We start from the raw sequence: 27,864 nt of genomic DNA, 5'->3' as shown, positions 1-27,864 counted from the left end.
CCGGGCCGGCCGTGCTGGGCAGCGCAGCCTCCCTCCGTCCTGTGCCCGGCGCGGCGCCGTCCCGGGGCCCGGAGCAGGGGAGGTGCCGCCCTCCGTGCCCGCAGCCCCAGCGCAGCACGGGCCGCCCTCCTCCGCCAGCCCTGCCCGCACCGCCCCCGGGCGCGCCGAGCCGCCGGAGCTGCAGTGGTGGTGGCAGCGGCCGCGCCAGATGGCCTGCGGTGGTTTCAGGGGCTTTCCTGACAGTAACGCAGAAGGTACATCTTAACCCCCGAGTTTAAAGCCGGGCGGAGCTTCTGCTGCTTTCCTCAGGGAGTCTCTCCCTGCCTGTGGGATGGAGGGACACGTCAGACCAGGGCCGGCAATGACAGCACAACGGGCAGCAGGTTCATGGCTAAGGAGAGTAGGTTTATATTGGATATAAGGAAAAAATCAGGTTAGAATTTTTCTGGAGAAAGAGCAACAAGACTCAAGGTTTGTCAAGAGTTAATAGATAGGAATTATCTGGTTTATAGCAGAGTCCCATTTTCGAATTGTCCGTGGTCCAAGTCATGTCCCATTCCACATCAATATCCAAACCTTGAATGGTTTGGGCTGTCTCTTGTTATCCTTTTTCATCCTCACAAACACAAACTTAGTCCTGTTTTTAAATTATTTGGTATATTAGTATTCTCATTATGCAGCAGACCTGCTCATCTCTTGCAATCACCACTCATTTCACTGCCAACTGGGCAGCTGGTTTGAAGATGAGACTCTTATCTTCAAAATAAAATTAAGTATTTAATCACCTAAGTTTCATGAATGCAACTTTATCACAGAGCATTGTGTTTCTAAAGTTTTGCAGGGGTTCAAGAGCAGCTGAGTAAAATCCCTGAATAAAAGAAGTGCTAGCAAATTACTGGACCTTCGTCTGGGTGATGAAGGTTGATGCCCGATCATTAGGTCATTTCAGTTTTCTACTTTATTTCTTTTCATATGGTGCAACCTTTGGAAATTTCAAATAAAAATTACTGCAGGACTGAACTGAAAATCACAACAGAATTGCCATTAAAAAAAAATAGGCTGGTAATTTTTCTTGATTAAGAAAACCTGCTACTTTGAGAGGCAAAGATCATGAGGCAGAGCAGACACTTGGGATAATGATTGGAGGTTTTCTTTTGCTTTAAGATCATTCCCGTGCTGTGCCATGTTGTGCTTATCTGCAAAAACTACATCAAGGGTGTGTGTCCCAGAAAAGTGCTGCCCTTTCTCTGCATGGCCCTTTCCCCAGCCACATCTTGTTCTTTCTCACAGTGTGTTGTTACCAACGATCCTTGGTTGTCTCTGCAGCTGCCTGGCTGTTGTTGTTTGAGGCTTACACATTAGCCCCTTACCTTCTGAGTTTCTACACCTCTGTGGGCTTACGTTGACCAAAAGATCAGTCTATCAACTATGAGCCACAGTTTTAAGTGTGCCTTATATTAGAAGGTGAAAATAACTCAAGAAGTTCACTGCTTAGTCCCACAACCCATCTTGAGGCTATGGTGCAGCAGCTGTGTGTGGTTAGGATGGTTTCTATGTGTGCTCTGGCTGTCTTGGAGATAAAGAGGATGGTTATGTTAATAAAACTGGCAGTCTGCTGCCTTTCAGTGTGCTTGATCATGAAGAAAAAACAGAGAAGGATAGAGGATGTTAAACAGGCAATGTTTTCTTTGTGGAAGCACAATACAAGACATAGCAGGAAAAGTCTGTTTTTCACAGGACAATAAATTACTTCTGTCACTTCACTAAGCAGGGGGAAAGGCTTGTTGATGAATGAGGAGGATTATATAGGCTGAAGCTTGAACTCTGAACCATTAAAATATCTTATCCAACCAGTCAGACTGGGAGCACAACAGAGACACTGGTGGGAGAAATTAAAAGCTGCAACGATTGCTGCTTTTGCATATGCTTACCCTGAATATTTAACCCTTTGCCTTTCACACTCTCTTCCACAGTAGGGAGGTGTAGAAACTGAAAGGGGGAAGATTTTCAGTTGTCATATTTTTAAACAGGAATCTGAAAAGTTTTCCTCCAGGTGCCCTTGAGGAGGGTGCCTGTGGAATGTAACTCATTTCAGTAAGGAACTCATTTAAATGAGGAACTGTTATTTGCATTTTTCCTACTATTTAATGGAGAATGAGGTATAAGACAGATCCCCTGCTCCTTCATGGAGAAAACACTACAGAGAATCAATGCAAATTAGAACCAGAATGAGAGGAAAGCTGAAATCAGAGTCTAAGCCTACATTCTGCAGCTGTAGTGATCTTTCTATTTCAAGAAAATTTTCAGTCTAGAAGATGTCTCTCCTGGTTTCTCAGGAGATAATAGTCCAGGACAGGACTATTTTGCTGATACTACTTTGCCCACTCCTGCCAGTGTTTGTAGAGAGATCAAGCAATGAAAAAATCACTCCTGTTTTTCACCATTTTGCACACAAGGGTTAATGACAGCTGGAAGAATAATGCTAAGGAGAAGTCTCTCTTAATTTACAATTGTCTTTTGATACCTAAAGGTACTGATTGTGCCACAACTAAAATTTTCCCCAGAACAACACAATTATATCCAGTGACAAAATGTTAATAGGAGTAGATGAGTTTGGCCAAAACAGTTGGCAGAGATCACATTATCTGCTGCATCTTCCCCAAGCCACCTGCATCGAGCTGCTGAGTGTGAAATTAAGTTTGTCACTTGTGAAAAAAGTGTATTTTATGATTGGTTTTTCACAAATGTTAAACTAATATTATATGTGTTGTGTTAGAAAGTACTGCTGTATTAATTCTCTTAAGTAGTGTGTTAAATATAGTTTTAGGTTATAAGAAAATGTTAAAATAGAAACTATGCTATGTAGGATACTTTTTTCTAAAGAAAAGACTCACACTGAGATAGCAGTCACAGGACACCTAAATCTTTCAGAGAAAGAGAATTTATTGCTCCATTATCAGGAAAAACAAACTTCTTCCTGCCTCGCTCAGGCAGGATGATGCTCTTAGGATTATGAGGAAGAAGTTGATGATGACCAGACAGAATCCTGTATTTGAATGGATTTTATCCATCATGTATGAGATGTATGAATATGCTACAGGCTATTGTTTTTAAGGGTTAATCCTCTGTTAACAGGTGTCCTTTTTCGGGCTTATGCTGCCCAGAAAAAGGTACACAGACATCCGTAACTCTTTGTTTCTATTGTCTCATAGTGTCCTAATTCAAATTGTCCAAATTATTATTACTCTATTATTATTTTATACCCCTTTTATTACTATTAAACTTTTAAAATTTTAAAAACAAGTTATTGGCATTTTTCACATCTCTCAACAAGAAGTAGGTCTCATGTTGTTAACACTTGAAATGCAAATGTCTCTCACTCCTATGAAGTAGGTAAGCAAATAATCTTGTGTAGGCTCACAATAAGCAGGACTCAGGAACCTGAGACTCTTAACACAAGATTTATCAGTGATAGGGGAGGGCAGACCAACAGCTGGGGCTTGTATACATGGATTGGTTGGGAAGAAAGTCCCCCAGAACTAAAATGCAGACGTGTTATGAAGATTAGACCCCGCGGCTGCTGAGGACGCCAGTGGAGCACAATGGAAAACCCCAGGGCATCATGGCAGGAAAAGGTCACAGGGAAATTCAGGAATATTGCCTGGTGTGTTTGGGGAGCACACAGTGGTGTGAGAAAATGGCAGGGGAAAGCCAAACTTTCCTAAGTTCTGGCAGAATACATGGACAGCCCGAGCAGGAGGGACAGCAAGGGGCAAGGCAGAATGTGAAAAACCCTGTTTCTGCTGTCTGCTGTAGCATGTTTTGATATCATTAGTCTTTTGTCTCCTCAATTGCAGACTGTGTTCCCATTGGAATGCTTTTTCAGCCTCTATAGTCCTAGGATTTTTGTACAGATTTTCTGTTCCAAGAGCCCATTCTTTTCAAATGTGAACCTGAAGCCAGAAGTGCATGAGTTCTGTTTATTACATAACCGGTCCCTCTTGATCTGTGTTGGTGTGCCTTTCAAACCCTACTGCAGGTGCCTGCCCAAGGGCTCTTTGCTGTGCCTGTCTCTGTAGTCAGCCCATGAGCAGCTGGTGTGTGGAAGCCAGGCAGACCTGTTCTGCAAGTGTGTGCCTTCCTGTCAGCTGTGTGTTGGACATCCCCAGGGATACAGCTGAGGAGACCTAGAGCAGCAAAGAGCCAAAGCTGGGCGGGACTGGAGTAGAAAAATCAGTGAGGAGGAACTTAATCATAAGAATTACCACCCTACCAAGGTAATCATCAGAGTTACTGGGAGTGGCCTCACAAACTGGGAACTGGCAGCAGGAGAGCTTCAGGAAAAGACAACCGCAGGGCAAGGGAACTGGTGTCATTCAGGTAAGTGAGAGAAAACACTTCTGGAAGATCAGCCCATGAATATTTATTTTTTAAAAAACTTTTATTAATATAAATGTGATCTGAATTAGAAGGTGGCTGTGCTGTGAAGTCTATATGTCTCTGTGTGTGCGTGCATGTACATATGTGCATGTGCTTACTGCTGGAAGTGAAGCTACTTACAGCCATTTCTGTGATCATAATGGTGTTGGGGTTTAAAGAAAAAATAAAAGAGGGATGTCCTCTACACACTGTCTGATTTGAATGAAATAGCTCACAGGCATTTTTTAAAGAGGAAGAAATTAACAAAGTAATTAAATTTTGTATAAAATTAGCCACAGTTCACTGAAAAAAGTGATGCTATGCATGTGTGTATAAATATGGCCAGTCTTTAGTTAAGTAATACATGCCTAGGGCTGAATTCAGAACTAATTACCATTTTACTCCCATCACTGTTACTTGATTGTAATGCAGTGATCTCTAACCCAAAGTGGTGCAGATATCTAGATTTTCATGTGTTTACCTGTGTATGCATGAACTACTGATTAAATTACAAACAAAATCTGTGTTAAATCCACCAAGAAACATCCAGAACTTGGGAAACTAAAACTAAAGTTGTCTACACAGCTTCAGGAAGCTGTGAATTTATGAAAGCAGATTTATGTTGGATTTCTGAAACCATTAGGCAGTAATGTGATGTCATACAGTGTTCTTATCACACAGTAGGTTTTTCATAACAAGAGCTACATGTATGCGTTGTCCTTTGAAACAAAAATTCTTCATTCTTCTCATGTTCTGTCATAGCTTTTGCTGTCACAGTTTTTCAGAATTTCTATATTTGTGCTGGGGTTTGATACAGGCTTAATACAGGCAGCTACCAGTAAAATCAGAGCTCAGTCAGCAGGGAGACATTTTCAAAAGTAGTATATGATTTTGCTTTCATAAAAGGAAGCCATAGGTGATAGTGTACTGTTGAGTTTGGCCTCTAGACTTTTAATAGCCTGCTCATTTAGGGCTTCAGCTTAATGTATTCCTTGAGGTTTTTTATTATTTTAACTCATTCTTCAGATTATCTGTGAGGAATTACTTTGGGTGGCCTTAAATCTTTGGGAATGTTCAAGATATATATTAATTTTCCAGAAACTATAGTAGTCCATGTCTGCATTAGAAAAAATATCTTAATCCTCATTCAGGTTCTGTACCAATTCACACTTCTGTTCTTAGATTTCCTTATGCAGCACAAATAAATTAATTTCTGTAGATGACCTAAGCAAAACCTATCACTGTAAGAACTTGCATATCTCCACCGAAATGGTGCCACTTAGAACTAACATTTTTAGCATAAAAGCAGAGCAGCAATGAGTCCTCCTGACTCATTTCTCAGTGCAGTAGTGACTGTTAACTTTGCCTGTTTTTTCTGCTATATTGAAAAGGAGCCAACTTTCCTCTAAGTAACCACCTGCTGAAATAACAGCCTTGGCCTCATTATTTGCTGTTTTCTCTATGGTCTAGCTCTTCAAAAGTGGTCAGCCTGACCCTTAATATACTTCTGTAGCAGCTAGCCTAGGTTTGATATTTAAGTATTGCTTCTAATTTTGGACAAAGAGAAAATTTTGTGTTTCTGTGTCAGTTTTTGAAACACTTTGTTTTCTTACCGGGTGTTACAGCTACCAGCTGCTCCAAAAGTGAGTTATAATACTAAATCTTTATAGCTGAGACAGTGCTACAGCAAGCCACAGGATGTTATTTTTAGTCCTTGTTCATAAGAACAGAAGGGACTCTGGTGTGGCTGGTCAGAATTTCTCATTCAGCGCAGGCGAAGATGCTGCTTGGTAACCCACAGGTGCCTTGCAGTGAGAGATGAGGTGACTCAATATACCAGGGAAACCTTGAGAAAATTACATGGTCTGCCAAGCTGTTGGAAATAGTCTCTAAGGTCTTCTGCTGGCAGAAGAGACAGAATATGCAGTCTAACAAATGGATGGCTGAAACCTGTCAGGCTCATTTTTTATTTGTTTTGGAGCTGCTTTTAGTAAACAGTGGACGTAGCAGGGGAACTGTTTGCTTTACCATGATGCTTTATTCCTCCCTCTTCTCTGACATTCAATGTCCACAACTGCCCACACCTGTGGTTTCCTGCTGTTTTGGTTCCTGCAATTCCCTAGTAGCTCCTCTCCCTTCCTGCTGCACAGCCAGCACAGTGCGCTTGTGCAGAGCAGTTGCCAAAGCCTTGACTGTTGACCATGTTCAAAGGTCAGATAAAAGAGGAGGGAAATAATAAAAGCAGCAGTGAAATAGTAACGGGAAAGCTGGAGAGCAAGGTTTTGCCACTGCAAAAAATTGAGTAGAAAACATAATGTTTAAGGATTTGTCTTTTATCAGTCAGGCAGTGTGCTGGGCTGAAGTTACTGAATTACTCAGCTGTTCTTTATGTGCCTGTAGTCAGTCACATTACAGCTGGTCCTCCCAATTGGTGCAGGAAAAACAAGTATAACAATATTTTTATTATAAAGTGGTGTGCAGTTAACATGGGACAGGATATCTGGAGAAATAACTGTATTAAGTCCATGTCAGCTCATAGCATTTTTTAAAGGATCTAATGAAAATCTAGATGAATCTTAGCCTTTATTTTTGTCCCATTTAATTAATCAGCTGTTTCTTTAGACCTTTAGCTAATCATTACACAAGGATTTACATGTTTGCACTGATGATGGGAACCGCTCATAGCTTACAAATGAGACATATTCAGGGGCAAAACCGTGTATTTGCTGTGAATATGGACAACTTACTCTCCTGAACATGGCAGGAGCAAGCAGCAGGCAGCTTCTGTGTGGGCAGTATTCAAGCTGTCCGTTCCCATACATTCCATGGGTGTCTTAAGTCTTGATATTTCTTTTCAGTCTTCACCACAAAGTTTATCACTCAGGCTTCTTAAATCTTAATCCTGGCACTTTAAATAACATAATTGAACTTAATGAGAACTTCAAGGCCATAAAATGTCAGAAAGGATTGATTATTTTAGGGCTTTACAGTTGTGTGAATGCTTCTGCTATTGCTAAGGGGACAGTATCCATCTGAGAATGAATGACAAGGGACTGGAAAAATCACGGTAAGGCTTCTGCTGGCACACAGTGCTTGTGGATCTGTGCTGACACAGGGAGTGGTTTCACACTGCAGCTTTTGAATTAGCCATTCACCCCTGACTCATACCAGCCACTAAAATGGCAGGAAATCACCATGGCAAAAGAGCAGTGGATTTTTCCTGCTAGGTTAATGGTTTGACTCAATTTACCATGTGATCAATTGCACAACTGAGAGCAAAACAAGCAGAGAGAAGACAGCAAAGACAGGAGATAATCCCTTCTTTTGGCATTGGCGAACAGTTAATTCAGCTCAGCTACATTCACATTCAGTATTTGGGTTTCCTGAACTGGTTTAAGCAGTTTCCACAGCTGCCACCTTCTAGCTGCTTATTCCTGTCCCTGTGTTTCCCTCTGTCCTTTGCCTGAATTGCCAGGGCAGCAAAACAGCTTGGCAAGCAAACATGGCTGGAAACAAAATGCCACCTTTCCCCAAGTGTTCATCCTGTTGGCAAGTGTGCACAGAGGAGCAGTGTTGGTGTAGGATGGGGGTTAATTAACCTGTCACTACTGCCAGGCTGTGGAGCTGCTGAGCCACGTGTAGTGCACCAAGTAGTCTGCTAGGAGCAGTTTGCAAGTGCAGGTGACTGTAGTTTAACTTCTGCTAAGGTTTTGCCTTGTATTTCCCATTGTCTAAGAGCAGCTGCTTCTGCTATTTTTAGGTACTGTGGTCTTCATTGTATATTTAGCTTTGACATCAGGATTTGGGTTCAGAAGGGTCAGAAGGCTCTGCAGAGGGATCTGGACAGGCTGGATTCATAGGCTTAGGCCACTTGTGTGGGGTTCAACAAGGCCAGGTGGTGGGTCCTGCCCTTGGGTCACACCAACCCCCTGCGACTCCAGGCTGGGGCAGAGGGGCTGGAAAGCTGGGAAAGGCCCTGGGGGTGCTGGGGAAGTGGCTGGACAGGAGCCAGGTGTGCCCAGGGGGGCAGGAGGCCAATGGCACCTGGGCTGTTCCAGCCATAGTGTGGCAGCAGGGCCAGAGCAGTGACTGTCCCCTGGGCTGGCACTGCTGGGGCCACACCTCAGATCCTGGGGCACTTCTGGAAACGTCAGGACAAGAAAGACATGGAGGGGCTGGAGCGTGTCCAGACAAGGGAATGGAGCTGGAGAAGGGGCTGGAGCACCAGGAGGGGCTGAGGGAGCTGGGGGGGCTCAGCCTGGAGTAAAGGAGGCTCAGGGGGGCCCTTCTGGCTCTGCACAACTCGCTGACAGGAAGGGGACAGCTGAGGGGGATTGGGCTCTGCTCCCAGGGAGCAAGGGACAGGACAAAGGAAACAGCCTCAAGTTGTGTCAGGGGATGTTTATATTAGATCAGAAAAAATTTATTTGCTTAGAGTCATTAAACATTGGGATAGGCTGCCCAGTGAAGTTGTTGGAGTCACCTTGCCTGGAAATCTACAAAAAGCCTGTGGATGCGGCACATGAGGACATGGTTTAGTGGTGAACATGATGGTGGTGGTGGGCTGACTGAGTTTTTAATGATCTTTTCCAATCTTTATGATTCTGTGAATTCCAGTGAGTGGAATTCAGTCTGTGTAAAAGAATATTAAAAATCCAGTAGAATAAACAAGCTGACATTTAGCTAAAATTGCACAAATTCTCTAATGCAAATTCTAAATTGGAGTAACACAGTGTATATGTGGACATGATCTAGACAGGACTGATCTTGGTGCAGTGTTAACCCACAGGCAAGGAAAATCTCTGCTGTCTCTACGTGCAACTGGTAAAGAATAATTTCACTTATTAATTTTAAGCATGAGAACAAACTGTTAAACATTTCATCACCAAATTCCATAAAATCAATGCCCTATATTTTCCATTGTGGTTAATTGCCTAAAACTCATAGCTGAAAACACAGTAGGTGCTTACAGGATAGAAGTCACAATTCCTATAAAATGTTCTAGATAATACTGTTTGCAAAGCTGTTAAGTCTTACATTTTCGCAATATTTATAAGAAGCAGTGACTAAACAAGGTATATGCTTGTACAGGCAGTGAATTTTCAGCTACAAATGCAGAAGAGTTGCAGATGATGTGCTTCAGAATACCTACAGACTTGGCAGTGCTCAGAAGTTGGTACCTCAGAGAGCCCTAATGACAACTCTTTTTCTCCTTGTCTTTGTACAGCAACTGTAGAAGTTGTGGCAAGGACTGTAGTCAAGAATGACATTTTCTCTGCATGCTGCTGATCTGTTCCCTTGTAACAGACCAAAAGATATAATGCTGAGCCATTCTGGCATCTTAAAAATGTGTTAGCTAGGAGGGTGTTACATGTTCTTTAAATATAATTAGGTGTATATCTATGGATTTTTGTGCATATGCCAGCCTTTAGGACTAGGGGTCCTCATTTGCTTGTGGAGCACTGTAGAACAAGCTTAACCCTAAATTCTCTCTGGTCATGCAGCGCATCATCCATAGGATGTGATGGTGGATGTCCTGTGTCATTGTGTAAGCCTTCAAATCCCAGTGCTGCTTCATGCAGCTGCTGATTGTAAGGGGTAGAAAGCTCCCTATTCACTTCCCTTGTTGCTTCATCAACATCCTTTCTCCAAATAAACTTTGTTATTATTCTTTATGTCTGTGCAGGAAGTGGGGGCTGGAGGCCTGCTTGCTTGTAACTGAACATGGCAGGGGATGTGAAAAGATTCTCACGGATGCTGCTGGAGTGCAATAGCAATGACAAACTGTGTGGTAAGATTCACACATTCCTTTAATAAGATTTCACATGCTTGCAGGAAGGCCAGATTAACTAAAAAGTGTGCCAAGCCCTTTCTTTTCCTCCACTGCATCCCAGCCCACACAGAAAGATTTGATGGAACTTTCCCTGTGTTGTGTTTCATGGAAGAAATCTTTATGGGGATGAAGCCTCTGTGGCTGGATTAATCTCACCTAATTTTAGCCATTTTAGAGAATTTCTACTATGAATGAGATGTACAGCAGCAGTCATTAAAGATTCCCTGCAGCTTCCCAAAGGACCAGTTTTGTGGGATTTTGATTTCATGGCTTTCTGCCATCTTTGGGAACGGAAAAAATGGTCTCAACCACCTCCAAATCTGGGGACATGAGAAAGATAGTTACCTTCACAAGCCTTGCTAATTGCAATGTCTTCCAGTCAAATTCCAAAGGTGACCACATCTAGTTTCCTTTAAAATGCTCTGTGTAATATTTCTGGAAGGAGCTGGAGCTGTAATTGCACATGATGACATAGCAATATCCAGCCTGTCCCATCTCCCTGCTGTCCTGCTGCCAGCAGGTGCATATGACTTCAAATAGCTACAATTCCTGGCCTGCATATTAAATCATCTAAATAAGTGACCTTAGGTGTGGGAGTCTTAGTGATTTCATGCAGTTTAGGTACTGAGAGCCTTTGAAAAATAAGATGGCAGCACTAACAGTGTTCAGCTATAGAGGATGGAACACACACTTTTGGGGTTGAACGTTACTGAAATGGATTGTTGCTACATGGTTATACTGAACCAGTATGGTGCTTACTCCTTGGTTTTCCATTTTCTTTCTCTGCTGACAGTTGTGCGTGAACACCAAACAGAAGTGATCGTTGTCCCAGTTCTCCTGGTGGGAGTTTTTGTCATTGTGCTCACTGTCATCCTCTGGCTCCACTGCCGCGGCCTGCAAGCAAAGCAGGAGCAATCAGCACCAGCCGGACCCCAAGGTTAAAAAATGCTTTCCGACCAGAGGAAGGAGTATTGGTTTCACAGCCAGAAGCCAATTCTATTTCCCCATCACTTGAGCTGTTAGGCAAAACCATTTATGAGGATCCTGAGTGGTATTCAGCAATCCAGTAAACATTGGAAAAATTGTGAACACTGATTTACTTCATTTTGCAGCAGCAGTAGTGGAAGCTGTAGTATAGATGGACCTGAGAAAATCTGAAGCATCATGCCGTGTAAGCTGTTAAACATGCTGGGGTAACATCACAAGAGCTACAAAGTGTATTTATGTAACAGCTCCTGGAGGCTGCTGCAAGGAGAGTTTTGCTGAAGTAATTATGAATGATAGTAATTTTGGTGTAGATTACACCTAGTTAATCCATTTTCTATGCTGCCATTTAAGAAGTTTAATTTCAAGCTGCTGTCACCCTCTTCCTATGAAGACAACATGAAGTAGAACAGGGTGAGGGGCTAGTAGGTAGTAGAACAGGGTGAAGTAGAATGATGAGGGGGTAGGGAAAGGTTTGTTGGTACACGTGTGGCTGTGTGGAAATGAAAATACAGTTCTGAACTAATTTTTGTATGTAGAGGAAACAGATCTTGAGCCTATATTAAGAGAAATAATTGAGAACTGGTAATAAAAGAAAATGTTCATTGCTTGGGCACATAGGAATGCAGTCCAAGTGTGTCTTATCTGTAAAGGTTATGTTGTTAAATATGGGAGAAATTTCTAGACTGGTTCTGTCTTTTCATCAGATAGAGTGGGAGATAAATTCTTTGTCCTCTTCAAGGGCCAGGATTAGTAGTATACAATAACAGTTCCTTACTTTGCCCTGATTTCTGAAACACTGTGGAGCAAAAATTGAAGAGCATGGAAGGATGAGCATTGCCATCTATTACAAGAGTTCATCTGTCTGCTTTTGTCAGTGACAAGAAAGAATCAGCAGGAACCCTGCTCAACAGAGAACTGCTACATCCAGCTGAGTGAGAGATCTATGGAGAGCCTGCTAAATTCTGCATCCTTGACTCTGAAAGAATTAGAGATACCTCGAGAGAAACTCTTACCAGACAGCTTGCAACTGATAAAACTTGGTGCCTATGGAAGCATCTACAGAGCACAGTTAGAAACTGGGAGCTCTGGGAAGACTAAGACTGTGGTGTTGAAAGCCTTGCAAGGTACGGCCTGTGGTCAGGATCCACTTTGGTACAGTCCACTGGGGCACAGTCTTTGTGTTCCAGACATGGTGCTGGGCAGAGCATTGCCATCAGTACTGGGCAATAACAAGCTATGTTCAGTACAGTAAGTCCAAGATGTTCTTGTAGGAATGTCTTGGTAGGATTAAAGATTGCTGACCATGTTGGTTTTAGATGTCAACCTGTTCTTTGCTACTTCCATTTGTTGTTGTTTTGGTTTTGTGTTCTTTTGTTCTCTCAGATCCAGCTAGTCCTCAGAGAGTGAAGGATTTCTTGGGAAGGATTAAATTCCATCAAAATCTTGGCCGTCATGAGAACCTGGTTGAATTGGTTGGATGCTGTGTAGACCAGCTCCCACTTTATATGATCATGGAAGATGTGTCTCTTGGTGACCTGCTGACATTTCTGTGGACATGTCGGAAGGTGAGTCAAAAGAAGTGATGACAGAATAGCTTCTTCAATTCCTTAGGTACGTATCTATCCATAAGTCATAAATTATTTTTTCTATCTCTCCATGCATCCCTCTATATCAATCAAAGTTATTTCCATGCTCCAGAGAAGTTCTACACAGGTCCTACTTGGCAGACCATTGAAGGGCATTGCAGGCACTGGAATTAGAATGAATTCATACAGCCACCTGAATTTCTCAAGTTTTAAATCACGTCTCACTCCAAGTGCTTTTAAGAAAGCAGAGCAGTTACAACACGGGGGAAGGTCATGGGATGATAACTAATTGGTAAAAGACAGGAAATAGAATATAAGAATGAAAGGTTGGTACTTGCTCTGAAGGGAGGTCAGCTATCTAGGACATGGTGCTGTTCATTCCATGTATTAATAACCTAAAAATGGGATGACAGTGACATGAGGATATTTGCAGATGATTCCAGCTAGTAAAGCCAAGGGCAGACCCAAAGGAATTGCAGAAGGATTTCCCAAGATTGAGAGACTTGTCAGTAAAAAGAACAGATGAAATTCAGCATAGTTAAAAATGAAATAATGCACAGGAAGAAGTTTCTCATATGTAAATGATGGCTTCATGTCTGCCCATTGCTGATGAGTGGTAAAATCTGATGGGATGAGGTCTGATAGTATGAAAACATGTCGTCCATTGAAAATGTTAACTCAAGCTAAAAAAGAGCCTAAATATCAGGGGAGGTTTAGATTGGATAGCAGGAAGATATTCTTCCTCCAGATGGTGGTGGGGCACTGAACAGGTGCTCCAGGGAATGGTCACAGCTCCAAGGCTGTCTGAGCTCCAGGAGTGTTTGGACAACATTGTCAGGGACAGGGTGGTGTTGTTGGGATGTCCTGTGCAGGGCCAGGAGTTGGACTCGGTGGTCCTTGTGGTTTGCTTCCACTTCAGCATATTCTGATTCTATGACTCATTGTTACAAAAGGCACAGAAACAAAACTCTGCTGTTACTGTGTAAATCCATCACTCTCCTACATCTGAAACTCTAAATAGAGAAGGATTGCTTCCTGTCCTGTTCAGCAGAAGGTCCAGATGGTAGGAAATAAAGCTAGTACGTGTCATGTTCAAAACAAACAAATGGAGCTGATTCTTCATGATCTGAGGATTTGACTGATGGACTGTCTTGCCACTGACTGCTGTGGATACTGACAGTTCATATGAGGTCAGTTATGGAAGGTAACCTTTCAAAGGTTACTGAACATGTTGAAACCATTACCTCTAAGGAAGTTTTTAAGTAGAACATATATGTGGGCTGTAAAATGTCACAGGAAGAACATTGTGTGTTTACCTTATTCTCTCTCTCATCTCTCACTGTTACAGGCAGGGTGGTAGGAGAGATGGATGGTTAGTCTCATACCAGGTTCCCAATTCATGTGTTAGAAATGTGCTTTTCTACTCATCATTCTAATTTGTAATATCTTTCATTCACCTGTGTGGATTGTCGTTCTTCACCGCCATTCTGACAATTTCTGTCTAGCATTAATTTTTTTTCCCCACATGTCAATTTGCCCATCAGTTGTCTCTAATATACTTGTCTTACTCCACACGACTTCAGCATCACCCATCCACGTCCTCCTACATTTCAGTCAATTTATGAGCAATTGTGAGAAGGAGGAGCATAAGATTAGATAGATTAGAAGGAAACATTCCCCACAATCCTACTTCTGTGCCATTTGTTTGATCCAAGGTCTCTTATTTTGTGTCTAGGATGTAATGGCAATGGATGGTGTCCCCTATGACCTCACTGAGAGGCAGGTATATGAGGTTGGACAGCAGGTTGCAGCAGCTCTGGTAAGTCTTCTCAGGTTGGCTGCATTTTTTCCTTCTTGCTTGATTGCAACACAAGTTTGGGTGGTGGCTTAAGTCTTCTTGGCCTAAGCACTGATAATAAAGGCTTTGTGAAAATATGCTTCCGTTATGTCGGTGAGCACATGTAACTCCACAGTGTTGAAGACAAGCATAAACTCAGTAAAAATTTCTATCAATTAAATTTGTTTTAAAATCATCCTGTTTTCTTTCTTTTTCCAATTTCCCAGGCTTATCTTGAAGAAAAGAACTTGTTCCATGGTGACATTGCTGCCAGGAATGTCCTTCTTCATCACAACTTCACTGCCAAGCTCTGTAGTTTGGGCCTGGCCTATGAAACTCACGCACATGGTGCCAGCTCAGTCACACGGAAAGTGCCCGTCAAGTGGCAGGCACCAGAGAGGCTCCTGAGCAAACCCCCTACCATCAAGGCAGACATGTATGGCTTCATTTTGGGGCTAGAAGTTCACCTCTCTCTTTCACTCCTTTATGTATCATTTCATGTCCTGAAATTCACAAGAAGGCAGATCCATTTTCAGCATAACAGTCCACTTTTACAGCTCATTCTTTCTCCTGTCTGTAGGCCATGCCTAGTTTTTTTTGTATTTAAGCCAGCAAACAACATCACTTTGTTTTCTTTTCTTGCAGGTGGTCTTTTGGAATTCTACTGTATGAAATGATTACATTAGGTAAGAAGATTTAATGCTAATAAAAAAAAAAAAAGTAAGGAAGCAGAAAATTAACAAGACCCAAAATCTCAAATTTTAGAATGTAAAGTTGGGCCATTTAAATAAGCACCCTTTAGGACCTTCTGTTATTTTGAATTATGGTAAGGAAAAAAAACAGATTTTGGTAGGGAAGGAGGGCAGTCTTGCACAGAAGCTGATCTCTGCAACCATGGCCATAGAGTTTTCTACCATTGCTCCTTTTACCCTTCCAGGTGCTCCACCATATCCCGAGGTGCCACCATCTGACATCTTATCTTACCTGCAGAAACAGAACATTATGAAGCAGCCCTCGAGTTGCCAGCATGCCATGTAAGCCACTTGCTTTATGAACAATTGAACATGAGGTTGGCAGAGCTAAATGGAAATCAGACATAGAAAATGAGATTTTACACATGATTTTTATGTCTAGACTATGCTGAGAGTAATCTGTTAGCTGAGGAGATTTGTGTCTGCCACATCTCCTTACTGAGTTCTGCTGCATAAAACCTCTGTGGTCAAAACCTTTCTGTCCTTCTGTTGAAAATGACACTTGTTTCCATTTCCTTCTCTTGAAAATGCCACTTGTTTCTGTTTATTTAAGCGCCCTTGCATTTTGCTGCTCCAGTGCTTCCTTGGAAGGTGCAGCACTGCTGGGGAATGATTTTTCTCCTCTAAGTTATAGGATGTTCTCTGAAGTGAACAAAGTATCCAAAGGGAAGATCTAAGGTACTTTTCTTTGCATGAAGGCATAATTTCATCATTTCATGATTTATAGGTACTGCATCATGAAGTCCTGCTGGCAGTGGAGTGCAGCTCACCGGCCTTCCCCAGCACAGCTCTTGTGTTCCCTGAAAACAGCTATGAAGACTAGCAGTGGGCACACAGTGCTGCAGGTGCCTGAGCCAGTGGTGCCTGAACTCTATGCTGATGTTGCTGGTGTTGACGTGCACAGCCTGGTGAGGGAATATACAATCCTCTGAAGGGGCCTTTCATATTTTGGTAAAGGAAAAAGAAGTCTCAGAGTTTTCCCTTTCTAAATATTTTGCAAGATCAGAACAAGGTGCATATGTTGGAAGGGATCCCTTTGTTCTTCAAACATCTATAAAATCTCCATGCAGACACAAGAAACTGTTATCATTATTGTAAAATCAACCTGTTGGTATCATTCTGCCAGTGGTCATTTGGGAGTAAAGTGTGTTTAGAAAGCTGTAGAAAATGTAATGAGAAACTTGAGTTAAAGGAGTGTTAGGTTTGTGGCAAGGTTTTGGTGATGGGGTGGGCTGCAGAGGTGACTTCTGTGAGAAGATGCTAGAAGCTCCCCCACCTCCATGATGGACCTGCTGCGGGTCAAGGCTGAGCCCTTCAGCAACACTGGTAGCACCTCTGTGATTACATATTTAAGAAAGTGTAAAAGATACTGCACAACAGCAGGTGAAGAAGAGGAGTGTGAATGTGAGAGGAACAGCTCTGCAAACACCCAGGGCAGGGCAGAAAGAGGAGCAGGAGCTGCTCCAGAGCTGGGATTTCCCTGAGATTCTGTGGTGCAGCCCACAGAGAGGTGGCTGAGCCCCTACAGCCCCTGGAGGGCAGGGGGGGTGCAGAGATCCACCTGCAGCCCCTGAAGGAGCCCACGCCAGAGCAGGGGGATGTCTGGAGGAGGCTGTGCCTCCAAAGGAAGCCTGTGCTGGAGCAGAATCTGTCATGGCAGAATCTGTGGAGAGAGGAGCCCTCATTGGAGAAGGACTGCACCTCATGGAAAAGGACTCATGCTGGAGCATTTAATGAAAGACAACCCTTGCAAACAACTTATGTTGGAGAAATTTTTGAAGGACCTACTTTCCTTTGGAGAGACCCCACACTGGAACAGGGAAAGCATGTGAGGAGTCCTCCCCCTGAGGAGGAAGGAGCAGCAGAGACAATGTGAGATGAACTCACCACAACCCCCATTCTCCCTGCTGGATGAGAAGAGGTAGAGAAATTGGGAGTGAAGCTAAACCTGCGAAGAAGGGAAGGGTGGAGGAAGGTGCTGCAAGACTTGGTTTTATTTCTCATTATACTTACTAATTTGATTAGCAATAAACTAATTTTTCTCAAGTTGAGTCTGTTCTGCCCATAACAGTAATTGGTAAATGATTTCTTGCTGTCCTTATCTTGACCTGGGGGCATGTTGTTATATTTTCTCTCCCCGGTCCAGTTAAGAAGAGGAAATTATAGAGTGGCCAAATGGGTACCTGCCGTTCAGCCAGAGTCAACCCACCATGAGGTTTTTGGAAATTTTTCCCCATCTTTTCTGTCCCAGGAAAATGCATCAGTTGGGTATTTGAAAGAGGAGATGCCCTGGGGAACATGCTGGAGTGGTATTCAATAATTCTCTGGGATTTCTTCAGTGCTTTATACTCTAGCTTCCCTTGGGGGCAAGGGCACTGTATTCAAACACACAAACCCACAAAAAACCAATCCCCACACCTCCTTGCCCAACAACAACAGAACCAAGCAAAACTCTTCATGTCTGTGGATGCAGAAGTTGTAAAACAAATGTTATAAATCTTCATGGAGAGTATGCTTTCTGTGAAGGTCAGGTGAGTACTCCAAAGCGTATATGAAATTTTTTGATGATTGATTTTAATGGACATGCAGACATAAAAAAAAAAAAAAAGCACTGGAAATTGTGGCTATTTTTCTTTCATTTAAAAAGAAGCAGAATCAGTCTGTGAAACAACTTTTCTCACTTCTGTTTCTAAAGTTGACAGTATCTTAGAGGTTTTTTTTCTCTTAGTATTTTGGCACTTTGAGCATTAAAGGTCCTTGTGAAGAAAGACTAAATACACATTAAAGGAATAATTTTACCATTCTGTGTGAAGAGTGGATTCAGTGTTCACTCAGCATCCCCCCACTTAGCATGACTCTTTCCATTCTGGTTTCCATCAAAACTTCTTGGCCTTCTTCCAAAGACAATGGTAAGAAGTTTTGTATTTTTAATGCAAAATGACATGAATGAAATAGTTGTTCTTTCTATGTCACTAAAGCTTTGTGGAAAATGATGTTTGTTTCCATAAATAAATGTAATGTGAGTTCATACAGTACATGTGTCACCACTATATACTGGGACATTGCAAAGTTCATTCAGGAGGAAGCAGCTTTCTGACTTTTCCCATTGTGTTGGCTAATTGCCACCTGGATCTTCATAAACGAGTTGGTATAAATCTGACCTGGAGAATTGAGATACCTTCTTTTCCAAATGGTAAAATAATAACATCCTTTTCTCTCTCCCTCACTTGAAAACAGCTTCAAAGCTGCCTGGTAAATTAGGTCAAATTCGTAGTTATCTTTGGTGAGTAAACTATTCATTTAAAAAAGCATTTGATTTGTTCAAACCTCCCACTGAAGAGTGGATATTCAGAAAGGTCTTGCCTGTGAAAGGTGGGTGTGTGGCAGGTAACACAATCCCAGAGCTGTGAAAGCATCCCCAGAGCTGCTGCAGACTTGACAAATAATGCACAGGGAGCCTTGTGAAACAGAGAGCTAAAGGTAACAAACACAGCACTGTTCTCAGAGCACAGAAAGCAATGCTCTGCTTTACACAAATGCTCATATTTTATTTCTGTTGTGAAAGCTCTGATCAAGGCAATCCATGCTGAGCACCTCACAGCCTCCAACAAAAGATCTACTTTGGTTTCTCCTGCAAGCAAATCTGTGCCAAGATCATCCTTAAGAATTTGCCCACAGAAAGGCATTTTCCTGTTGTATGATAAAATTCTATTTCATTTCCCTTCAATGAAGTGGCCTTAGTCATTCTAAGAATGTAAGCATTCTAACGTACTCTGATTAGTCTTCCCCTTGTTAATTTATGTTGGTTTGGAAGTAACTCTATCTAAATTATAATAAATTTTATTCTGGCATAATGAAATTGGGCATGTGGAGTTACCCTAATTTAACTGCTCTCCCTGCTTTTTAAAATAGCCCATACAGAAATCTTTTCCACATAGCAGTCGCCATTTTAGGAGCAATGTAGACTCATGCATCAATTTCTCCTTAGTGAACCCACTGAGGACTTGGTGGAAATTTTTCAGTTGTTTCGTGGAGAATCATGGCTGTTCAGTTTTTAGTGATAGACTTGTTTTAGTTGTATAATTAGAATATTTTGTTACCATCAAAAATGTTGCCTTTTTATTATTATATTTAATTTTCTCAAAGATGACAGGGCCATCTGCTTAATTTAGTTAGTTTCTGGTGGATTGTTTCTCTGTTCTTCTTAAATGTAGCTTATCTTTCATTGCACATAAAGCCTTATCTCTTCTACCTGTGTTCTTCAGGCATCTGATCACCTTTTCAGTGAGAGACTGAATTAGATCCAATGGATCTCCTAAGGATGAGGAAATCCTGTTTAGAGCAGGCAGAGAGTGAAAAAAGTGGTCCAAAAAGTGACAACAGACAGGAGACACAGATATTAAATTTTCCTGGTATGATTTGTCTTCACCATGCTTGGAATTTTTTTAAACCACATATGAGCAATATGAGCTTTGAAAGTCTTTGAACTGCAAAATCTTCATTGTGCTACAGTGGGCATGTAGCAAAGGACTCTAGTTCAGCCACATGGAAGAGAAGTACCGCAGTAGTCTTGCTTTTCTGCATTCACAGAATTGCATTTTTGGTGAGGGCTTTGGCTTGATCATGAGAATGTGAGAGTGCACTGGTTTATGTGCTACCTCCTACAGCTTGTGGTTTTATTTATAGCAGGTGCTGCACCATCAAGAAATAGCAATAATCCACACACATCCCCCAACTCTCCAAGACACATAAAAAGGCTACTTTTTTCACATAAATTTCATGTTACTGGCATATTTTTGGATGGTTTAACGGGTCATTCTATCTACGATAAAAGGAGGAAGTGAGCTAGTGTTTTCCTCTTGCCTTGTTTTTAAACAGTCCCCCCCCTCTGCAAGGGGCATTTTACTTCATAGAATCACGGAGTCATAGAATGCCCTGAGTTGGAAGGGATCCATGAGGATCCATGAGAGGAATTGTTCTTTATGCTAATGTTAAACCCAAGATAAATAATTAAGGGATGAAAGACAAATTGCCTGTCTTGATTTTTCATTTCATTTTGCTCACCTTTTCATGTACAACAGTTTCAGAAATAAAACAATGCAGAATTTCACATCCGTCCTCTGATATTATGTGGAAAATGCTCCCTCTGTTATTTTATGTGCACCAGGTTTCTGTCTCTGTAGCTTATTATGCTCTTATGCATTTAAATGGACCTTGATTGGGTGACTGCAATGAAGTGGATGTGCTCAACTCCCATATGGCCTTGCAGAAATATTTTTTTATTACATCATCTTCCTATGATTAGTTCTTCAAAATTCAGTACATGGAGGTGAAGGATGGTGCTTGGGTGGGTAAGAAGAGAGTATTTTGATGTGAAAAGGCTATAGCAGAGCTGTTGCCACTGGAGAAATCTTTCTTAACTTTCTGCCTGAATAATTGCAACAAAAATGAGAGTAATTAGATATTTATACCTGAGCCTGGTCATGGTCAGTTCTTACTTTTTTCTTTATACCAATAGCATGTCCACAGCTGAGCTGCAGCTCTCAACTCTTGACCTCAGCCTGTCTTATAGACAAGTTGATGTTTCCTGCCTGGTTTAGATTAATGTCTTCAGAAAAAGCATTTCCTGTGAGCTGGTGTTATCTTTTCAAATTGTGGATTTACTGTGGTTTACCGTTTGTGAGAAAAAAAAGATGAGCTAGATACAAGTTGAATTGTCTGTGATCAAAGTTGTTTTTTTTTTTAATGTGTATTTTTGGAACAAATGTACTTCAGCTTCAAGCTGGAGAAGAGCATTTATCTTGATGAGGTACGTTTAAGAATTACTTAATCTCTTACACTGAATTACTGATTTTATTGACATTATTGAATTAAATCTTGGATTCTGTATTTAAATTTTCTTGATAGAATATAGAGTCAGCTGCAGCAGCACAGTAAAGAAATCAGGGATGTAGGGGCAGAAGTTAGATACAACTTGCTGGAAAGTGGGAGAAGTCTGATGTTTATGTCAAAAATCTGCTTACAACTTGTAAAAAAGCTAAAGTTCTGTGTTCAGTCAGTGTTCATCCTTTGTATGATTTCTGCTGTGTGCACAATTGATTCTAGGAGGATCTGTACTATCTTGTTTTGCCACCTGAATCACTACCCTGTCTGGAGGAGTTTGAAATATCAAAAGCCACAGAATCATTCTATGAAAACGGGTCATCAGCATCATGCAGCTCACTCCTACAGGACTGTCCCTGAAGCTGGTATGGACCTGCCAGCCCCTTAAGCCACACACCACACAAAGTGGAGTGAGGGGGGAGGAGATCTTTGGATGTGGAGGCTGTGAAAAATCTCCTTTAGACCTTATTAGGCCACACAGCACAAGACAGAGCAAACCTGTCCAAGCCCAAGGATTTCCTTTTTGTAGCCAAAGGTTTATTGTAAAGATTTATTTTAAAATGTCAGTTCCTCATGTCAGGCTGACTGTCCTGTAGTTCCCTGTCTTTTTGAAGACATTTGCTGCCACCTTTGTTTTATATCCTGCTTTTTTGGGACAGACCATTGTTGAGTTCAGTGGAGCTGCTCCTTGAAAACCAGTCCCATCCTGAGCCCCTCTTCTCTACAGGACTCTTGTTGCAGTGTGTTTTTATTTGACAGGTTTATTGTTTGATTTGTGTTTTGGTAGTCCTTTTGGGTTTTTTCTCCCCCTGTTTTAGAGTGACACAGACCTGCCTTTGTTATTCAATTGAGCCAGGTGTCGGTTTATCTGTTGTTACTTAGCTACTTCCCCGCCAAGTTTCAAACCCCTTCGCTCCCCACATCCAGTTGTTAACCCCTCCTATCCCAAGCAGTTTTCCTCCATTGAAATCCTTCACTGATTTCTACACTGTATTCCCTGCCTTGTGTTCCACCCACAGTTCTCCTGATTAGTTGAACATTGTATCCTCCCTTGAGACCTGCCCCCCTTTATAAGTTGTTTGCCCCCAGTTGCCTGGGCCCCCGGGACTCGGGGATTTTACCATCAAATAAAGCAACCCACTGTCCCCCAGGGCCATGCTGTCGTCCTTTTTGTTCCGCGTTGCGCCTCCACTGGTAGCTGGGATTCTGCGGAGCCCCAAAAGAGGGGGACTGTCGCCCCCCCACTGTCACCATCTAGCCGGGACGTGCGACAGACTCTGCCATTGGATTTCTCCCGTGAACACAGACTCCTGAGCAGACCAAAGTCTTTTCTCTTAGAGGTCAGGCTTGATTGTGATTTTGTGTTTACATTTTTCCCTTCTTTTCAGGATCCCCAGCATCTCATGATTACTGCCCTGACCAGTTCTCTGTGTTCTTAAAAACAAGTGGAGTATAAGAAGAAAAAGAAGGGAAATGAAATTAAGAAAAGGGGTAGAAAATATTTACATGTTTGAAAATTAGGCATGTATGTTCCTGGTAGCCTATAAAGTAAAAATATTCACACAAATTTTAATAGAATTATATTTTCAGATTTTAATATTTCTCAGAATTAACAAAATTAATGATTCATGAAGTCTCCTGTTCTGAAGATACTATAGTTTCTGTTTTCTGTCTGAAGTCCTGACCCAGCCTTCTACACAAATCCAAGAGTTGAGTGGAAAGGCTGATACTGGTAGACAGGTCAGAGAAATTGTTGCTGTGGAAAAGGGCTGGTAGTACAAGCATATGATTTTAGTAATGGATTCCACAGATTGAACTTTTTCAATATATTCTCCTGCTCCATGAACGTAACATTAGAAATAGCTCAGAGTTTGGTGCAATCACGGCAGGAACAGGTTGCCACTGTTATCACTATAAGTCTGAAATGGTAGAACTTTGTTCTGGAGTGGAAAAATTAAAGTTTCCTGTGTGGGCCACCACAATAATTATTTCTTATCTTGCAGTTGCTCTGTTTCAGTCAGAATGGCTGCTTTGCCACCCCACAGAGTCACATATGGAGTATAGGACACAGGCACCACCTGTTCTACTGTTACATTTCAGCTTCCTCCTGTGAAGTTAAGGTAACCCCCCCTCAATTTTCTTGTCCCAATTCTCAAACTCTTGATTTGCTGTGTTGTTAATATAAATAAATAAATTGATATAATTAAGGATGTTAATATGGATCAAATGCACCTGCATTGCTTTCATTGATGGTGCTTGCAGTGAAAGATAAATGCAATCTGTAAATTATACCACTAGAATTACCTGTTTGCTAAGTGAGGAAATTTAATTTCTCACCTTTTTCATCTTGGTCAAGCCTAAATTGCTTATTTATGGGATGTGAAGGACGCTAGATGACTTCACTCCCCTGTCAAAGCAAGTTTCCCTCAATGTTTTATGGAGCATCCATCAGAGCAGCAGTTTAATCACAAAAGATTGACCTCTTTGTGAGCTACTGTCATTGCTTAAACTATTTTGTATTCCAAAAAGCTGATGCATGACATCATTCCTTATGTATATTACTTTTCTGCTAATAATATGCTCTGTCATTAGAAATTATTCCAAAGTGCTATGAGGAAAGCTCAACTGACCCTCAGGGAAATCCAGATTCACGTTCAAGCTTTGTGGCAGATGGGACTTCTAAATTCCAAGTATAGTAAAGTTTAAAAAAGCAACACTTAAAAGCATATGACAGGGATAAAAAGGAGCACTCCTCTCTGAATGTGAAACACAGAACTGTCAAGAAACAGCGAAGACAAAGAACAGAGGGGAACAGGGACATGAAGAATAAAGGTAAAGTCTGTTAATAATGGAAAAGACACATGCATTAGTAAATAAGCAGTCTAGCAGATTTCATGTCTGAATTAGAGATGTGCATTTGTATGCTATCTTTTCCTTTCTGTCCTGCTGTTTAAGATTGGGCAGGATGGGCAGTTCAAGGCAGGTTAAAGTTGAAGATCTGGAGCTCTGACAGAGTGATCTAAGAACTTCTGTTGGTGCTGTATCAAAACACGCATGGTATTTGGACTTCCCTTCAGATGGAAAGCTGAGTTGTGGCTGGGGTAATGGGGTAAGTCTCAAGGGAGGGACTCTCGAAGGAAAGTGCAAGGTACTGATGAAGTATGCAGTGACTGAATTTTTTCGATTAACATTTGTATCAGTTGGGTGGATCAGCTGATTATATCAGCTGGCTGTGTGAATTTTTGTTCAAGAGTTAATCAAAAGAGCTTGAATGTCTTTCTAAGTTAACCACACCAGCATGGGGACAGTGTGTATACATACATATAGCCTGATTAGCCCGATACATATTTCTTCCTGGTGCTAGCCAGCATTGCAATGGTGAACATATCATCAATTCTGCCAGAGAGAATCACATTTGTATTGTGATTCATGTCTTTATTGAAATTGCTACATTCTGTTAGTTTGCTCTTGTATTACACTTCCAACACATAGCTGTGGTTGATTCTGCTAAATGAGAATCTCATGAAACATCACGTCTTCAAATAAAAAAATTTGTTATTAAAGATTAAATTACCAATGTGTGGAATATCAAAAAGAACTGTGCCAGACATTGCTGGACTCTAACATGAGTGCAGGCTTGAGGTAAACTGACACTGCAGTTTGACATGAATTGTGTTTTTAGAGCTGGTCCCATTAAGAAAACCTCACCTTTCTCGCATTTATCTTCTTTTTCTTCTTATTAGATTCTCCTGTTTCATCTACTGTGGAGGCCCAGGGGGCATTCCCTAAGTTAGGGAGACACAAGAAGCTCCCCTCAAAAAGCTGTTAAGACCCCATTGGCTCCTTCCCCTGTTCATATGTCCCTGAGCCGCTCCCTCCCTATTCCCCTGTTGGCCATCATCTTGGTGAGATGGGGTGAGATCATCTTGCCTGAGAGCACGGGTCAGTCATCTTGGTGAGATCATCTTGCCTGAGAGCACGGGTCAGTCTGGCCCTCTGGAGACAGAGAGGGACCTGGACTCTCGACATGTGGGTGCTCTGGGACTCTGAACATCTCACCCCTGGCGGCTGAATGAAGCATCTGCGGATATTATACAAAGGCCCTTTTTACTTCTTTACCCTGGACTTTACTAGCAGCAATTCAGGCTGCAACAATTTACTACCTGCTGGATTGTTGCAGTGATTCTAGGGATCCTCTTCATGGCATTGCTGGGAATAACAGGGCATTTTATTACCAAGGGTAAATAAATCTCCTTCACTGAAAATACATCATTTGACTGTAGAACTTTGTCACAGAGCACAACAGAGCTCTTGAAATCTGCTCATAGGTCCAAGAAGAACGTGGACATCTTATCTTTAAAAAAAGACTTGCTCTCATGCCTATTTCCATCTGGATAACAGATGCCCTTCACAGATTCCTTCAGAGACTCTGATTCTTTGCCAGTCTCAAAAGAGCTCCAGGGATGGCATTATTGTAACCAGGGAGAATAACTTTCTGAAAGAATGCATTTATGAAATGTGTTTGTAAGGAACTAGGCATGACTATGAGTGGGAAGAGACATATATGATTCTTTTTCAGGCTGCCCATGTCCATGCTTCCCTGAGCAGTGGGTGACCTACAGAGGCAGGTGTTACTCCTTCTCCAAGGAGAAGAAGGACTGGAATTCCAACCAGGAGTCCTGCTGGGCACAGGGAGCTCATCTTCTGGTGGCCAGCAATACCAGTGAAATGGTGGGTGCCTTTGCAGGGGCAAGGGCAGGATGGAGTGGGAGCAAGTCCAAGGCACAGTTATGGCAGCTCCTTCCCTCTGGGAGGAAGGGAGAGTGTAAAAGGCTCCTGGGACCCACCCACCACCTTCTTTGCATTGGCAAAGACAATTGGCTTTCCCTTGGACACTTTGCAAGAGGGATTTGTTTCTTTCTTCCTGACTCAGCTGAGTTTTGTTCATTATGAGTTCAGCACTCAGAACAAACAGCTGGGGAAGCTGCCTGGCACTCTGAAATGCCATGTCTCACAAAGCAGGTCCCTGTAGGAAGGAAGGGAATAGGTGTTCACATTCAGAAATGGCCCCAAAATTTCCTCTCTCACATAGAGCTTCTTTCTTTACCCTTCAAAACCCATGACCTGACCTGGTTTCTCTGAGTCTACTATCTCTCTGCCTTTCCATCCCTCCTTGGACTTCTTCCAGGTACTACACACCAAATCCCACTAGACTGGTTTGCAGAGGGACACCCATGGGGACTGGGCTTGGGAAGACTGAGTGACGAAAAGCGAGTATGGTGTTTCCTTTGTACTTTTAGATAAAACACCTGAGATTCTTCCCCCCTCTGCCATGAAAAATCTCCTGGTGTTCGACAGAAGTCAGCCAGCAATGAACACAGCTGCTAAGGCATGTTCAGAGTGGCCATGGCTAAGGGTCATGCAACTAAGGGCTTCCTCCTGCCCAGCTGCCAGAGCCCAGTGGGGTGCATGTAGACCTGGGAGTCTCTATTCCAGGCTAATGGACACAGCTGCTACATTCCTGTCTGTAGGTCCCACCAGAGACAGCACACATGCAAGCAAAGGACTATGACACAGTGATTGTGTCTGCAATCATCATCTGCTCCCAGAGGATCAGACCCATCCCTTGCTCCCCTCTCTTTCCTCCTTGTCCTCTAAAAGTTCCTGAACAAGTTTTACAGAGGCCTACCTTGAATGTATTCAAATCCTCCTGCTCCACTTTCACCCCACCTTTCTTATCTGTTACTAAGCCCAGGGTGCTCCTGTTCAAAGCTGCACCCGGAGGCTTTTGATGGCCCAACAATTAGTAGCTGAAAACTTTTGGTCTTTGCCGTTTTTTCTGTTATTTCTTGAATTTTTGTGTCTGTGGATTTCTCTTTCATAATTTTGTCCTCATTATGCTCTTTTGTACTGAACAAGACCTTGATTAGATAACCTTAATGCAGCAGAGGCTTCCACCTTTCACACATCCATACAGATGATTTTAACTGGCTACTTTAACTGGGATACTTTATACTTTCTGTCCCAAATGCCTCTAGCAGAACAGCAAAAAGTCCCTCGTGGAACAGAGCATTTTTCTCCTTAATGATAGGAAATGGAGAGCCCAGTGTGAGACTGGTGAACTGCAAGTCTCAAATTGAGCTCCAGGCATCACAAGTGTCCCAGGATGGATCCTCCCTGACATCAGCTCATGAAGTCTAACTGCAGCAGGTCTCTTCCCTCCAAAGATATGAGATGTTCTTCCCCCTGCCAAAGTGGGGATCCCCCTGTGGTGTCACCCTGCTTGTGCGCTCTGTCTCTCGCAGGGTCAAGTCCACCAGCCCCACACAGAACCGTGCTGTTCTGCTGAATGGTGCCATCCATGCTTCTAGCTGTCAAGTCCCTGCCCCATGGATCTGTGAGAAATCTGCTCAGTGACCTCTGTGGACCTTGTCTGAGGAAGTATTCTTTGGAGAGCTATGCTAAGGCCTGATTCCTGTGAAGTTTCTCTGAGAGTCCTGTGCTCCTTGCTCCTGTGCCACCTGCCACACTGCAAGGAAGGAATGCAGCTGCCACAGGAGGTCTGAG

General features: G+C 42.3%; 1 protein-coding gene and 1 pseudogene across 2 annotated transcripts; both read left to right on the top strand.

The window, feature by feature from the left end:
* Positions 1–4,121: 4,121 nt before the first annotated feature.
* On the top strand, positions 4,122–17,460 carry STYK1 (serine/threonine/tyrosine kinase 1). 2 transcript variants are annotated; one of them, XM_059846117.1, is made up of 10 exons: positions 4,122–4,380; positions 10,106–10,210; positions 11,046–11,189; positions 12,115–12,363; positions 12,623–12,804; positions 14,561–14,644; positions 14,890–15,098; positions 15,308–15,348; positions 15,600–15,696; positions 16,142–17,460. In XM_059846117.1, the coding sequence occupies exons 2-10, from the start codon at positions 10,144–10,146 to the stop codon at positions 16,344–16,346; spliced, it is 1,278 nt and encodes a 425-aa protein (XP_059702100.1). In that variant the 5' UTR covers positions 4,122–4,380; positions 10,106–10,143; the 3' UTR covers positions 16,347–17,460. The 2 variants fall into 2 exon arrangements, with proteins under 2 accessions (XP_059702100.1, XP_059702101.1); XM_059846118.1 differs by lacking the exons at positions 4,122–4,380; positions 10,106–10,210; positions 11,046–11,189 and adding an exon at positions 11,196–11,423.
* On the top strand, positions 16,698–27,762 carry LOC132328022 (killer cell lectin-like receptor subfamily G member 1; annotated as a pseudogene).
* The last annotated feature ends 102 nt before the right edge of the window (positions 27,763–27,864 follow it).

This window comes from Haemorhous mexicanus, chromosome 5, assembly GCF_027477595.1.
Source record: "Haemorhous mexicanus isolate bHaeMex1 chromosome 5, bHaeMex1.pri, whole genome shotgun sequence".
Classification (NCBI taxonomy): domain Eukaryota; kingdom Metazoa; phylum Chordata; class Aves; order Passeriformes; family Fringillidae; genus Haemorhous; species Haemorhous mexicanus.
Note: the sequence above shows the minus strand (reverse complement) of the source record. Positions and strands in the feature narration are given on the sequence as shown.